General features: G+C 38.4%; 1 protein-coding gene across 6 annotated transcripts in view; it reads right to left on the reverse strand.

Annotated features, from left to right (window-relative positions):
* Nucleotides 1-14,989, reverse strand: part of LOC131431279 (disintegrin and metalloproteinase domain-containing protein 10) — a 235,095-nt gene that overhangs the window by 81,587 nt on the left and 138,519 nt on the right. For all 6 annotated transcript variants that reach the window (XR_009229659.1, XM_058596894.1, XM_058596890.1 and 3 more), the window contains exon 3: nucleotides 7,970-7,993. Coding sequence is in view for 5 of the 6 variants with exons in the window: in XM_058596894.1 (XP_058452877.1) it covers nucleotides 7,970-7,993 (24 nt within the window). In the remaining variant the exon portion in view is untranslated. The remainder of the gene's footprint in view (nucleotides 1-7,969; nucleotides 7,994-14,989) is intronic.

Raw genomic sequence — 14,989 nt, forward strand, 5'->3', positions numbered from 1 at the left:
ACCAAAATAGGCTTCAAAAATAGATTCGATTTCTTCTTGGGCTCAAAGGATGAGAGTTTCCGATAGACGATACTCCAAATTAAAAGGTGTAACTAATTTTTCAAAACTCTATAAATACGATCCGAAAGTTCTTACATTTTAAAGTTACATGATTGATCATTTTGAAACAATAGTGCTTAAAAGAAATTTTGATAATGTAAATATATTTTGTAATTTATATTTGAATTACATTATACATCATTATCTAAAAAATTGTTATTAAAAGTTTTTGAAAATTTAAAAGTTTCGAGATCAAATTAAGCAATTTCGTTACAAAATATTCATATTATTTCAGTTTCATCTAATAGAGCAAATTAGTATAGAAGTGTAAATCACTCTAAAAATTTCCCAATACGGATTTTTACCAAAAATATTTAGCAGATTCATTATAGTTAAAGAGGTATTGTATGGGTTCAACTCTTTTATGAAAGTTGAAGAAGGATTGTGTGGGATTAGAGATTAGATTAAATTATGTATGAAATGAGTTTATCGGTTGGTCCAGAGTTTAGAGTGATTTGTACCTGGGTTACACTGCCCATACTTGCATATCAGTCCCATATGGAAAATCAGCATGTCGAGAAAAAGACGTTTAAAATTTTATTTTAGATTTTTTTGATTGATTGTGCTACCTAATGCTAAATCATGATATTATTACATGAAACAACGATAATACAACTTTGCTATTCCAATATTGCAACAAATGAAATTATTGAAATTTGCACTAAATGGGACTGATATGCGAGTACAGGGTCCGGCACTCGAAGTGTAACCAATTAAAAAGGCCATAAATTCAGTTTGGAAAATTACTTTTACTTAATTCAAAGTACAAAATGTGTAAAAATAATACAAAATTCAGAATCAATTCACTTTTGCTCGATATGACCACCTTTTGCCTTGACTTGATGACTTGAGAGAGCGAAGGAGTTGCTTCGTTTGGCCGAATGTGACTTGCAGGTATTTTGGCCCACTCGCGGACAATAACTTTTTTCAGCGCCTCGAGACTGGTGTATCTTTTAGTTCGGACTTCGCTCTCCAAAATGGCCCAAAGAGAATAATCCATTGGATTCGCATCTGGTGAATTCGAGAGCCATTGTGTGGACGTGATGAAGTTCGGTACGTTGTTTTTCAGCCATTCTTGGTTCACTCGAGCTTTGTGAGACGGTGCCGAGTCCTGCTGAAACGTCCATGGTCTGCCACCGAAATGTTTGTCTGCCCACGGCTTCAAAGCAACCTCCAGAATACTTTCCCGATAATATGTCGCATTTACCTTGACGCCAGGCTCGATGAAAACGATTGGAGAGCGCCCATCTGCGGTTACAGCGGTCCAAACCATTATCTGTTGCGGGTGCTGCCTCCTGGTGGCCAATCGATGACTCAAATTCTCGTATGAACGGTCGGTCAAGTAAACCCTATCGTTTTGAGAGTTTACGAATTGCTCAATTGGAAAAATTTTCTCGTCAGAAAATACAATGTTCGGAAATTGACCGCTTTCGGCTAAACGAAGCAACTCCTTCGCTCTCTCAAGTCATCAAGTCAAGGCAAAAGGTGGTCATATCGAGCAAAAGTGAATTGATTCTGAATTTTGTATTATTTTTACACATTTTGTGCTTTGAATTAAGTAAAAGTAATTTTCCAAACTGAATTTATGGCCTTTTTAATTGGTTACACTTCGAGTGCCGGACCCTGTACTTTGCATATGGGACAGACATGAGTTGATATTTTTTTCACATTTTACTGAACAAACCCTCAACTTTTATTGTAATTTCTGAGAGTATATTGAGGATAGATTGCATTCCTCAAGCTAACTCAATATTAGCGAAAATCAATATGGGACTGATATGCGAGTATGAGCAGTACATACTTGTTTGAAAAAACTGGCTGTTGCTAACTACCGATTCTTTAGTAGCAGTACATAACGTAAATCGAGGTATTAATCCAATTTTTAACTTCTCCTTGCAAACAGAATAGCTCGGTAAATAGACTCTGTGTCATCTATCGAAAAAAGTAATAGTAGAATATAGCAACGTTTGGAGAGTACGGTGGGTTGAGAAACATTTCTAACTTAAAAACTTTTTAAGTTGTACGGGGCTTGCTACTTATATTGTTACCAAAATGTAGGAAATATAATTTATTTATGGTTGAAAATGGCTCGTTCAAAAATTGAAAATTCAATGCTCAAAACAATTGGTGCACTCCGATTGAGACATCTTCAAAACGTGGTTTTTGAATGTATTTTCAAGCGTCGAAAATCGTTGACCACGCCATTTTTCCATGATGTGCGGGAATAATAAGAAGTCATTGGGAAGTGTTAAATTAGGACTGTACGGCGGATGATTCGTCTTATCTTGTAAATTTTGCGAAGTATCCGAAGACTTTAGGCAAACAAATTGAGAGTTGGTGCTTCATCTACGAAGGCCGAAAAAGAAGACAATCGAAACACTGTTGTTGGGTGAGATGCACTCGAACAGAGTAAAAAAAATCATCGCACGAAAAGGTTCCCCAGTTACTTCCATTTCCTTGCTGAGATGCAATTTTACACTGATTATAAACAAATAAAATAGCGCTCGCATGACAAAACGTTCTGAAGCTGGTTTTTTGTAAGAAAAGTCAAACTTTACAAAAACGACAACGCTTTTCATCAAACAAAATCCACCAACTATTGTAAAAAAAAGGCGGGTGGGTAATGTCAGAGACATAACTGGATGTCGTGAATACGAAAAAACTGGCACGCTCCCATCACTTTTCCGAATATCAGTTAGTTGATTGATTGTATGAATTGTGCAAGCTTTCCCCTTTTTCACTAATAGAGTTTGAAGCGATGCACATACATTAAAGTACAGATTAGTTACATCAAACAGCTACTATTCTACAACTATATATTCCAAACTTGAAACAATTCCTTTCAATTTGCTAATATAGGAGGCTAGGTACGACAAATTTGTAGTTTATTTTTTTTGAAGCTATGAAGTTCGAAGATATCTGATTCTTCTCGAAATTTCAGTACGAGACAATCGCAATGGCCTGGTCTGAAATGTATCGACGATCTTCGGTATGCAAGAGTAATTTTAATAATAATAATAATAATAATAATAATAATAATAATAATAATAATAATAATAATAATAATAATAATAATAATAATAATAATAATAATAATAATAATAATAATAATAATAATAATAATAATAATAATAATAATAAAAATGTATTCAACATCATCTCTTCCACTTTCGCATTGCCGTTCGTAATTGAATGTGTTAGTGACGGTGCAAATTATTTTAACTTCCATCTTGATGAATCTTTTGGTAGGATATATTGAAAGCAGGCCTTATGCACGCGCGCTCTTTATTTTGCGCTGAAACAAATTTATTCTCATTCTCATGAGACAACCACGCGCATGCGACGCACTTTTGCCGCTCTCAAGAGAACTCTTTGGCACATTTACGTATCGCACCAGAAACTGATGCACGCTTCGTTGTATAGTCTCATCGCATTCTACCAAGAACGAGGCTCAAGCGCTCTTGTCGCATGAGATAGCGCGGCGCGCTCGTTTCATGCAATATACGAGCGGTTTGTATGTTATTTTCATCCGCTTCATCTCTTCCTTTAGGATAGGACACAAGTCGCACGAACCGCTCTAACCATGAACAAATAATTATAACAGTAGCTCTTAATGTTTCTCACATAGCACACAAGCTGCACTCATAAAAAATCTCGTGCGCTGTCTCGTGAGACCAAAGCGCACGAGTCGCGCACAGAAGAAAATGCGATGCTCTGAAATTTCAAGCAACATATCCCGTCTCTATGTGCTCGCTACGCGTCTCTTACACGCTTTTGGTTTGCTCTTTGAGTCAGCGCTCACGCTCACAGGATAAATATGCGACACACACATTTTCGGTGCGCTCTCGCTGTCGCATTTGTGCACGCATGAGCATTCGGAAGGCCTGATTGAAAGTTTAATTAACTCTTAATGATTATCTGTGGCACCAAAAAGTGCCTTGAATTGTCACAATCAACAAGATCTTCATTTAGATCTGAGATGGTTCTCGTGTGTGTCTTGATTCGGCAACAGTTGCTCAGAAAATGGTAGGAAAGCGACAAAATTCAACTAGTTCTTTAGGATGATCTTTAGCACTGAAAAGTGCTTTGAATGGGCCTTGCTGGACTATTTGGCTACCTTTCTATCGGTTTTCGGTGCCATCGTGCTGACGGTGTCTCGTGCGTTCAGAGTCGCTGCTTTAACTTAAATGACGCTATTTCTCACATCACATTTCATTTTATACCTGCTACTGGCAGCGGTGTACGGACAGCCCCTTTGCCAAAATTCCTTTTCTTGTTCGCAGAACGTCTCGTCTTGTTTCGGGAACAGTTGCTTAGCAAATGGTAGGAAATATGAACCACTCAACTTTTATATGGATGCTCTTGTATAGATGCAGACATCTCGCGTTTTGATTGGCTGGTGCTGTCATGGGTTAAATCAAACAGGTTTATCAATAGAGTACTATTGAAAAACTTCAATGTTCTTGCAATACACGCTCAAGTTGAAAATTTTCGATTCTATTGGTAGTTAGATTATATAAATCCTTCTACAGATCACTGAGCTATGAGCTTTCAAAATACGAGAAAGGCAAACGCGCCTTATGAAATATTCTCTTTGATACTCGTTTATACCAAACATTTCAGAAAAGTTTAATTTTGAACTATTTGAGATTATGTCATAGAACTGAAAATTTTATCATAAAATTGTGATCATATTTCCGATGGCATGTAGCAAGAAATATGTTCATTAGATACTCTCTCAGAGGGTAAATTTTGAAAATGCGCCTCATAGTAAAGTAAGTCGTATTCACGACAAAAGCAGCAACCTTTTCAACTATTTTGAGACAAGGGATCAAATCGTTGCTGGTTTATTCTTGTAGACATGACCCTTAACATAAGAAATAGTCCAAAGGCGTTAAACCACACGATCTATGTGACTAATTGACGGTTCCAAAACGTGAGATAAATTGTTTACCAAAAGGCGGCTCTCAATTTGGTTATTGTTTCGCGGCCCGTGCACCGTCTTGTAGAAACCACATATCAGGCATGCCCCATTCTTCCATTTTGGGCAAAAAAAAAACACTTTTTTTTATAAAAACGTGGATCTCTTAATCTCTTATCCTAGCATGAATTTTGATAGTAAAATTCAATAATTTGCAAGCGTTGTTCGTTCTTAAGTCGATTCGTGATTAAATTATAGACCAACCTGAACAAGTTGGACAATGAGACAAGACACGATTCACGCGTTATTTGTCAAAAACAGAGTTGCCAAAAAGATACTAGCAAAAAATCACCCTTTAATACTATAATTAGTCTAATGAATGTGTTCAGATTTCTAAAACGAGACCAACTTCGTTTTAAATTTTATTTATTTATATTGCAGTATAATAAAGGGTGATTTTTTAAGAGCTTGAGAACTTTTTTAAACAATAAAACGCATAAAATTTGCAAAATCTCATCGGTTCTTTATTTTAAACGTTAGATTGGTACATGACATTTACTTTTTGAAGATAATTTCATTTAAATGTTGACCGCGGCTGCGTCTTAGGTGGTCCATTCGGAAAGTCCAATTTTGGGCAACTTTTTCGAGCATTTCGGCCGGAATAGCCCGAATTTCTTCGGAAATGTTGTCTTCCAAAGCTGGAATAGTTACTGGCTTATTTCTGTAGACTTTAGACTTGACGTAGCCCCACAAAAAATAGTCTAAAGGCGTCAAATCGCATGATCTTGGTGGCCAACTTACCGGTCCATTTCTTGAGATGAATTGTTCTCCGAAGTTTTCCCTCAAAATGGCCATAGAATCGCGAGCTGTGTGGCATGTAGCGCCATCTTGTTGAAACCACATGTCAACCAAGTTCAGTTCTTCCATTTTTGGCAACAAAAAGTTTGTTAGCATCGAACGATAGCGATCGCCATTCACTGTAACGTTGCGTCCAACAGCATCTTTGAAAAAATACGGTCCAATGATTCCACCAGCGTACAAACCACACCAAACAGTGCATTTTTCGGGATGCATGGGCAGTTCTTGAACGGCTTCTGGTTGCTCTTCACTCCAAATGCGGCAATTTTGCTTATTTACGTAGCCATTCAACCAGAAATGAGCCTCATCGCTGAACAAAATTTGTCGATAAAAAAGCGGATTTTCCGAATGGACCACCTAAGACGCAGCCGCGGTCAACATTTAAATGAAATTATCTTCAAAAAGTAAATGTCATGTACCAATCTAACGTTTAAAATAAAGAACCGATGAGATTTTGCAAATTTTATGCGTTTTATTGTTTAAAAAAGTTCTCAAGCTCTTAAAAAATCACCCTTTACAAACATTATATCGATCAAAGTCTTATCCCGTAACATCGAAATATTCCGAAACATCGAAACAAACTAAATATTAACTTTAAACCAATGATTAACCAATACTGAGCCAACAATGGGTAAAGTTACCAAGATATCAACTGCATGTCTCATTCCGAATACAGTCACTAGACTATTTCAGCTTCTGGAAGCCATAAAATGATTGCAGAAGCCATACGGATAATTAATGAAACTGAGAAAAATTAGTTTTGTATGCAGTCATGAACGTCTAGCAAAGACAGGTTACAGTAATGTTCTTCGACAATTCATATTTTACTGCACCACAAATGGGATATTGAAGATACAATAAAGACCGATATTATGAAGAAAACAATTAATTTCAACCAACCTCACCAGTGTATCTCAATTCTGCTTTGTGCACATATTTTTTCCAAGTACAATCATTTAGCCTTGCAATACTGGTGGGACGACTCAAAGAACTCACAATACGATGTGGAAAAGGAAGCTCTCATATGTCCCAATCAAGGCTACCGGCAGCCACTTTATTTGAAGCAATGACCAGTTTCCACACAGAATGTTTTATATAATTACATTTTATTCGGATGAACATACCCAAGCCGTATGTATGCAGTACACTCGAACAACTAATAAGGTGAAGCGATGTTGAACTAGTCGAAAAGCCGGGAACAGAGCGCACTACCCTAGCGCATTGAATTGATAAGTTTGGGGCTTTGCCGATTCTCGTGAGGACCGTCGTAATGTGCTGCTGCTGCTGTTTATCTACATGGCATCTTGCGAGAATCCTGGCATATGTTGGAAACCTTGCCTCGGTCTACGAATACCACTTCCGGCGTAATGTACAAAAAGCGTGTCAGACCAAAGTGTAATCCACTGACAGTATGTTTGACTCGACTGCCGACACGAGAGTGAAATGAAAGAGTCCATTAGACCCACAGCATTTTCGCTTGCCCATATTGTGCCGTTTCGGGCTTTGTCTGGACACAGTTCGTAGTAACGCAGCACAGCTTCGGGGCTTAATTTTTTCTCTCACTTCCATCACCCGGGACTGGCAAACTGGGTAGTGCCATAATGGAACACTTTTCCAACTGCAAATAAAACAAACTGAAGCCCTTGTTTATGAATCGGCGCCCGTTCCATCTCACTTTCCCAGTGGGGGATGATGATTCTGTCTGCTGAACAGCAACACGTTCGTGGTTGTCTGACATACGTTCGAAGGCACAGGAAAATCCACGAAGGGTCACGGAAAGAAGTGACGACGGTGAACTGAATAGGCGATGTTTTGCTCTCCGAAATCCTACAACGAACCCGTCGAACAACGTTCGCAACAATCGCCCTCTTTCGCAACTCGTATGATTTCAGCAACTCAAAAGATTGAAATTGTATGCTTGTAACTAGGTCAGCATAAGATGGTTCGCGTTCGCACCAAAAAAAAAACAAAAATTTCGATCTCACGTAGTGGGATTCCAATCGGAGTTCTAAATTGTTGAAAAATTAATGGAGATTTTCCTCCCACCACCACCACCAGAGATGCACCTGTTCTGAAGCTTTCAATACGTACCTTTCTTTATTTCTCTTACGTAACCTACAAAAAAAGAAAGAAAATGAAAATAATTAATTTTTCGTTCAGTTTTGCTACATTATAAATGTAATCATAAGTGCTACTATTAAGCATAGTGACTTTCATCATGCCAGAATAGTTTAACGTTGACGTGTTGGAACCAAGCGACATTAAAAACAATTTATGCAATTTATTCCTCTCCACCCCCACAATTTCAGCTAGCAGTGCATTATGCTCTGAGTCTTGAGCGAGTTTTGTTAACCTTACTCAGACTTCTTAGGCTTCTTGTGCGGTACAGTCAGATGCTCACAAATAACTATTCTTGTGGAACCATTCGCGACCGCAATAGTGAAAAAGCCGTACTTGCATATCCACACACATTCACACAAGAAAGGGTTCGTTGGGGTGTGGGGTGCGGTGTCCACTTGACTATCTTCCGTACAGTCATCGGTACGATGAGGATCGAAGAAAATAACCACTAACTGGTTGGCTGGCTGGGAGGCCACTTATACTGCTGCACTAAACGAGAGTGAACCCATTATTTCGATTACTTTACATTATGCCATAGAAGAAGTGTTCCACGCAGAACAACAGTGGGACGAAGGCGGTAGGTGGGTAGGTGGGTTGAAAGCCGCCATTGGCTACGCGTGTGAACTAGTATCGGCATGGTGGGGATCTTGGAATAACATTCTAAATAATGGGAATGGACGGTGGATGGTTCGGTTAGTCCAGAAGCCGTTTAAAATGCGGCGTTCGGTATCATTAGAATGGGCTCGTAAATTTTAGTGATGAAGCACACGGGAATGGACGCACACACACACTTCTTCAATTATCGAAATAGGAAGGAAATTGGCTACTCTGTTGATAGTTGCTTGGTTTTTATGTGCTCATTCAGTTAATGGAGGTAGTTTGTTGGCTGGTGAAGTGAGATGGTGATTCGGCTTCTTGGAAAGTGTTCCAAAGAACTTATCAAGTGATTTGTTGCATTACATACTTGTTACACGATGAAGTGCCACTGACTCAGTCAGTCAAGAAATCTAGCACGAATTTATGTAACATTTTATTTTATTTCTTAACGGCTACCTAAACTGTGGCAATCAAATACCATACTTTCTATACTAGTCGAGCCGAGCAGAGCCTGTGTTTTACAAAAGATGGCGCTACTGGAAGATTTGTACAAGGTAGTCCGATCGCATTTGTCATCTTCATAGTTTGGATACTTATTGGCCCCGGGAATCTATTGAAACGGAATATATTGGCGAGATGGGTCATAAGTAGTGCATTTGACGTTGAAAATAAGGAGCGCTTCGAATGACTGAAAATATTTGGTTCCGATGGATCGGACACTGCTGCATCTGGATCGGCTGGCAGACGTGAGCGTAACACAAAAAAAAACATTATTTTCTATTATTTTTAAGTTTCGTCTTTGACTCATCAGTTTTCGACTATTTCTGGCCGATGCAGGTTTGGTCATTTAGGGGTTAGTCAAATTTTGTGCTAGGGCTATAGTAAAGTAGGTAGTATTCACGACAAAATGTTCTTATTCAAACTGATTTTTCCCAGAGTCTTTCTATCGAAAACTAGTTCTGAAAGTCATGATTATCCAAGAATCCAATGGAACTTATTTTATGAGGAAATTTTGTGGAATATTGTATTGCTAGTAGGGGCCGATATTTGCAAAAAGTATCGGACAGGACGAGTTCGTCAAATGGTGAGTCGCCACTCACAAGTTCCTATCTCATGCCTTCGGGTGTGTCTTATGATGACCGCCTTCCGCGGTAGTAGCAGAATGAGAGGGTGTGAGCGAGCAAGGGCGCGATAACTTTACCGTGGGCAGAATTGAAGGGCGTTTTTTAAGAGCTTGCTGATTTGAAATTCAAATAAAACACATGCCAAATTGGCATTCAACATTTAAATATGATTTCGGGCCGCCATGACTATTTTTCACAAAGGTCATTCTGCAGGTCCAACAACCACTTTTTCAAGCATTTGAGGGCGTATTTCAGCAATGACACGTTGAATATTTGTTTCTAAAGCATCAATCGTTACTGGTTTGTCCACATAAACCAATGACTTCACGTATCTCCATAAAAAAATAATCGAGTGGCGTAAAATCACACGAACGCGGAGGCCAATTAACCGGTCTTTTTTTTTCGTAATAATGTTGTCGTTGAAATGTTCTTTGAATAAGACTATTGTTTCGGCCGCAGTATGACATGTGGCACCATCCTGTTTGAACCACATCTTGAAGATTTGGTGACAAAAATTCATTGATCATGGTTCTGTATCGATTTTCATTCACGGTAACGCGTCGTTCTTTCTCATTTTTACCTTTTTTTATATATATAAAAAATAGGTATAGAATTCGCTCAAACTTTAGAAAAATTTTCCGAGGCCCGGAGGGCCGAATGTCATATACCAATCGATTCAGCTCGACGAACTGAACAAATGTCCGTGTGTGTGTATGTGTGTGTGTCTGTATGTGTGATGTCAACTAAAAGGTCGAGATCTCAGAGATGGCTGGACCGATTTTGATCAAACTAGTCGCAAATGAAAGGTCTCCCCGTCACCCAGAACGCTATTGAATGGTTTTGAGATCGGATGTTTACTATTTGAGTTATACGAAGTTTTATGTCAAAATTTTTAGTCACACTTGACCTTGAAAACAGAATATGTTTCTATACTTAGATTCCACACTGTAATAGCTATCCAACAAGCCATAGATTGTTAAAATCCGTCCATTTTCAACGGAGATATCGACATTTGTGTATAAGCGACTTTTCCCCTATTACAGCAGTAGGAGTTTTGAGCGCTGTACGACAAAGCAATGCTTGGGAGCAACGTGAAACACGATTTTTTATACTGTTGCATACAATGGTTTCTAAGTACCAAAAAGACTGTGTACAGCATCCTTTTTCATGACAATTTGCCTCGGACCAATTTTAGCACGGTTCGTTTTTGGCAACATAATCGTTCGAATATGACATATGTAAACCATTTAGGGGTTAGCCAAATTTTGTGCTAGGGCACATAACCGTTTTTATTATTTTTACGTTTCGTCTTTGACTCATCAGTGCAGAGCATTTCAAATTAAACTGCTTAGTGCTAAACTCGGCACTGATGAGTCAAAGACGAAACGTAAAAATAATAAAAACGATTATGTGCCCTGTCACAAAATTTGACTAACCCCTAAATGGCCAAACCTGCATCGGCCAGAAATAGTCGAAAACACGTTTTCGTTCGGCACGTCAGAAAAGACATTGCACTCCGTTGCAAAACAAAAAGTGTTTTGTAAATAGCAGAAACTTTACGTCTGCTTAGCGGTTCAAATTGAACTGCCGAGTTTAGCACTAAGCAGTTTAATTTGAACTGCTCTACACTGATGAGTCAAAGACGAAACGTCAAAATAATAAAAACGGTCATGTGCCCTAGCACAAAATTTGGGTAACCCCCAAATGATTATTTTCTAGTCTTGAAGAGCATAGAAATTTATCCAAGTGGTTTGTAAAGGTAGCGGATCCATTCGCCGAAAGTCATTTCGCCGAATGGGACATTTTGCCAAAATGATCATTTCGTCGAATGGGTGAATCAGAATAAATCACATTATAATTTAAAACACTACAAATTCAGGTTATTTATCCAAAATGATTATTTGTTTGTATGTTTCCTAAACAGTATCGCGAAAATATTTAATTATCAAATATCACGACTGAAAAAAATAATGCCTGATTTTAGACAACGATTATCACTATCCGCAAAATCAACGATGACTATGATCACACGACGAGAGTATGGACAAAATCTCATCCCTTTCAATATCACTATAATCATGTTCCATAGACTCACACGTGGTAATGAAATGACAATCGTTCAAAATCAACTTTACGATTATCAGCCTGCTGCGATTTACACTAAAAATAATGATTTTATAATATGGTGGATGACATTACAAAGCATGTTTCATGCAGCAGTTCCAAAAATATTAAAACTATTTAATTGAATTTCATACATAGAAGCAAGGATGGCTTTTATCGTATCAAAGAACGTTTACTGGCAACTCTTCACACGATTGAATCAGTGCCATCAAAGAGAAACGGAAATCATCGCAACAACAGAAACCTGACATGGCTCATTTAACATAGAATCGACACCAGTGCGAGAGCGAATTTCTCTCGATAACATTTCTGAGAATCAAAGGTTAGCACGCTGCTGTGGGGAACCTCTCTGAAGCAACAAACGGTCGCTTATTCTCGTTTCGCGATCCGATTCTATACAGGGAGTTGATAATTGCGATAGAATCATGGTACTATTGCCGCTTATTCTAACTATCTGCATATAACCTTTGTATAAGTTGTGTCTATGAAAATGTCTGCGAATGCTCCACACAAGGGTTTTGAAATATTGCAACCTAGTATGAGAATCATCAAGTTGAATCATCGTTTCGATTTTCTGCGATAGTTGTCAACTTGCGATTCTCTCTTGGGAAATTCCACACAGCAACAATCATTATAAGACTGAAAATTTTTTTTAAGGGCGTGAAATTGTATTAAGTGGAGCGAAGAAATGTAGCAAAATTCTCTCACGGTTCATGCATTGAGAGACTCGAGTTCTTGTAGCATATTCTACCGGATTGAAAATGTTGTATACATTATAGATAGCAATATAGCAGCTTCTGTCAAATTTTCGGCAATCACCAACACTGCATAGAAGTAACAAGAGCGCAGTAGCGAGCACAAACAAGCGTTCGAACCAGCCCGGCAGAAGGGCACGGTTCCAAGCGCCATCTTAGCCAACATGGCTTCTCAGCAGAGGGCTGGTTGGAACGCTGCGCAAAACCCTGCACTCCAGTTACTTCTATAAATCAAATTCATGCTAAATAGTGTTTAATTTGGTATTCTGGAATTAAAACAAAGTCTTTTGTCTCTATAATCAATATTCAGAATGTTTTCTTGTTTCGCTGTATTTGCGTTGCATATTGTTATTGCTTATTGCACTACCGACATCTAAATAACATCATATGCTAGTGAAAATCCTTGCATGGTTGATAATCGCGAGAAAGATCATTCATAATCATATGTGAATATGACTGTAGTGATATTGATATAGGAATGACATTGTACTCAGCGGTTTATATTTGACTAGGTGATAATTGAGCAATACTGATCAGAAGTGAGAATGCTGCTTCAATATCAATCTCAGAAAATCAAACGATTTTCGTTACCATGATCGATGATGATTTTGTAAACGATAATCACCGACGATTACTATCGGTGATAGCTAATTTTTTGAGAATGATAATGCCAAAACTGTTCCATAGCCGAAGCCGGCTGAGTTGGCTGCCGACTCACCGTCAGAAGCGGTGGCATCTCACATATAAATCTGTAACCGCCCCGTTTGCCTGGTCTAATCAAAGCTAGATTTCTTTGACTTAGTCAGATCCAAACTCAGTTAACGGAAAATACCGCAAACATTTGCCTGGTAGATACACAAAAGCAAATGCTTTGATGCTTAATAGCTAGTAAAGTCAGCAAGTTTCCTTGAGGAACCCGTTCCGTGGATCATGAATCAATCGAAAAAATGTATTCAACCGAATAGTCTTTCTGGGTCAAACCCGGGAAATGAATTGATCCTGTATTTTAAATATGAGATATTCCAGAAGCACGATTGTAGGTAAACAAAACGGGTGTAAACACTATAACCTTTCAGTTGTCTTATTTTAAAATTAATTCCAATACGATATTAATGACTTTCGACGAAATAATTCTGACCCGGTTGGAAATTGGGTGCCATTCGAGTTGAAGCCGAATGTTTTCGAACAGCGATTCGAAATATTGCTGAAGCAGTATTGAACAACAAAAACATCTGTAAGACTTCATCCTCGACCATTAGTATTGTGAGCTTAACAAATAATCTAATAGTAGCTCTCAAACGAGGCTAAGTCATTCGAAATCGATTCTTACGTCACATTTCTCGAACCGGATATGCTCACCTTCGGTTATCTCTTCCAAATTTGCTTGACATTGTTAGCTTTCAAATAAGTCATCATAGAGTCATCTTCGAGAAACGTCACTTATACTATTAGATCTTCAGAACTTGAAGCGACAACCACTTGGTTTTCGAACTACATTCAAAATTCAATAGCATTGATCATCGAACTTGATCAATGGTCTAATAGTAGCGTTGAAACGAGCCTAAGCTTGTTGAAATCGGTTCAGCCCCCTCTGGGAAAATTGCGCGGTAAAATTCTTTGAAAAGTGCACACGCAGACACACACAGACGTCTTCCGATCTCGTCGAGCTGAGTCGAAGGGTATATCAGACTATGGGTCTCCGAGGTTTCCAGTAATTGTAATAGCTTTCTATAGAGAAAGGCAAAAAGAGGTTCATTGACTTTCAATCTTCATCACGGAAAAAAATATCAGTTCTTACGTTCGGTCAATGCCAAATAATCATATAGATAAGGCCATGGTCGGCATATGGTGAGAGAACAAGGGATTCATACAAGGTGAGATGAAAAAACTGCAACCAACTTCAGACTGCTGTCATTTCTAAACCGCTCGTCCCACAGCTGTCAGATTTATTCTAGTGACAGCTCATTATATTATTTACAAGCGCACAAAAGCATTTTGGTGGGAATTTTTCAGAAAAAAAGTTATTTGTGATGGAATTCAAGTGTGATAGTGTGATTGCTTTGCATTTGGCTGGAAAACCACAAGTGGCTATCGTTAGAGCCCTCCAGCATTTAAAAGTGAATAAATCTTTTGTGTCTCGTACCATCGCTCGTTACCGTGATACTGGTAGCGTAGCCCGATGTCAAGGAAGTGGACGAAAAAAAACAGCAACATCGGCAGAAATGGTTCGAAAAGTGAAGAAGCGAATTGAACGAAATCCGCGTCGCAGTGGCCGAAAAATGGCTCGTGAGCTGAACATATCGCAATATGCCATTCGGCAAATATTGAAAAATGAGCTTGGACTAAAGCCATTGAAGTTCCAAAAAGTGCAAGATCTTACTGATGCGCAA

This window comes from Malaya genurostris, chromosome 2 (assembly GCF_030247185.1).
Source record: "Malaya genurostris strain Urasoe2022 chromosome 2, Malgen_1.1, whole genome shotgun sequence".
In the NCBI taxonomy this organism is placed as follows: Eukaryota; Metazoa; Arthropoda; class Insecta; order Diptera; family Culicidae; genus Malaya; species Malaya genurostris.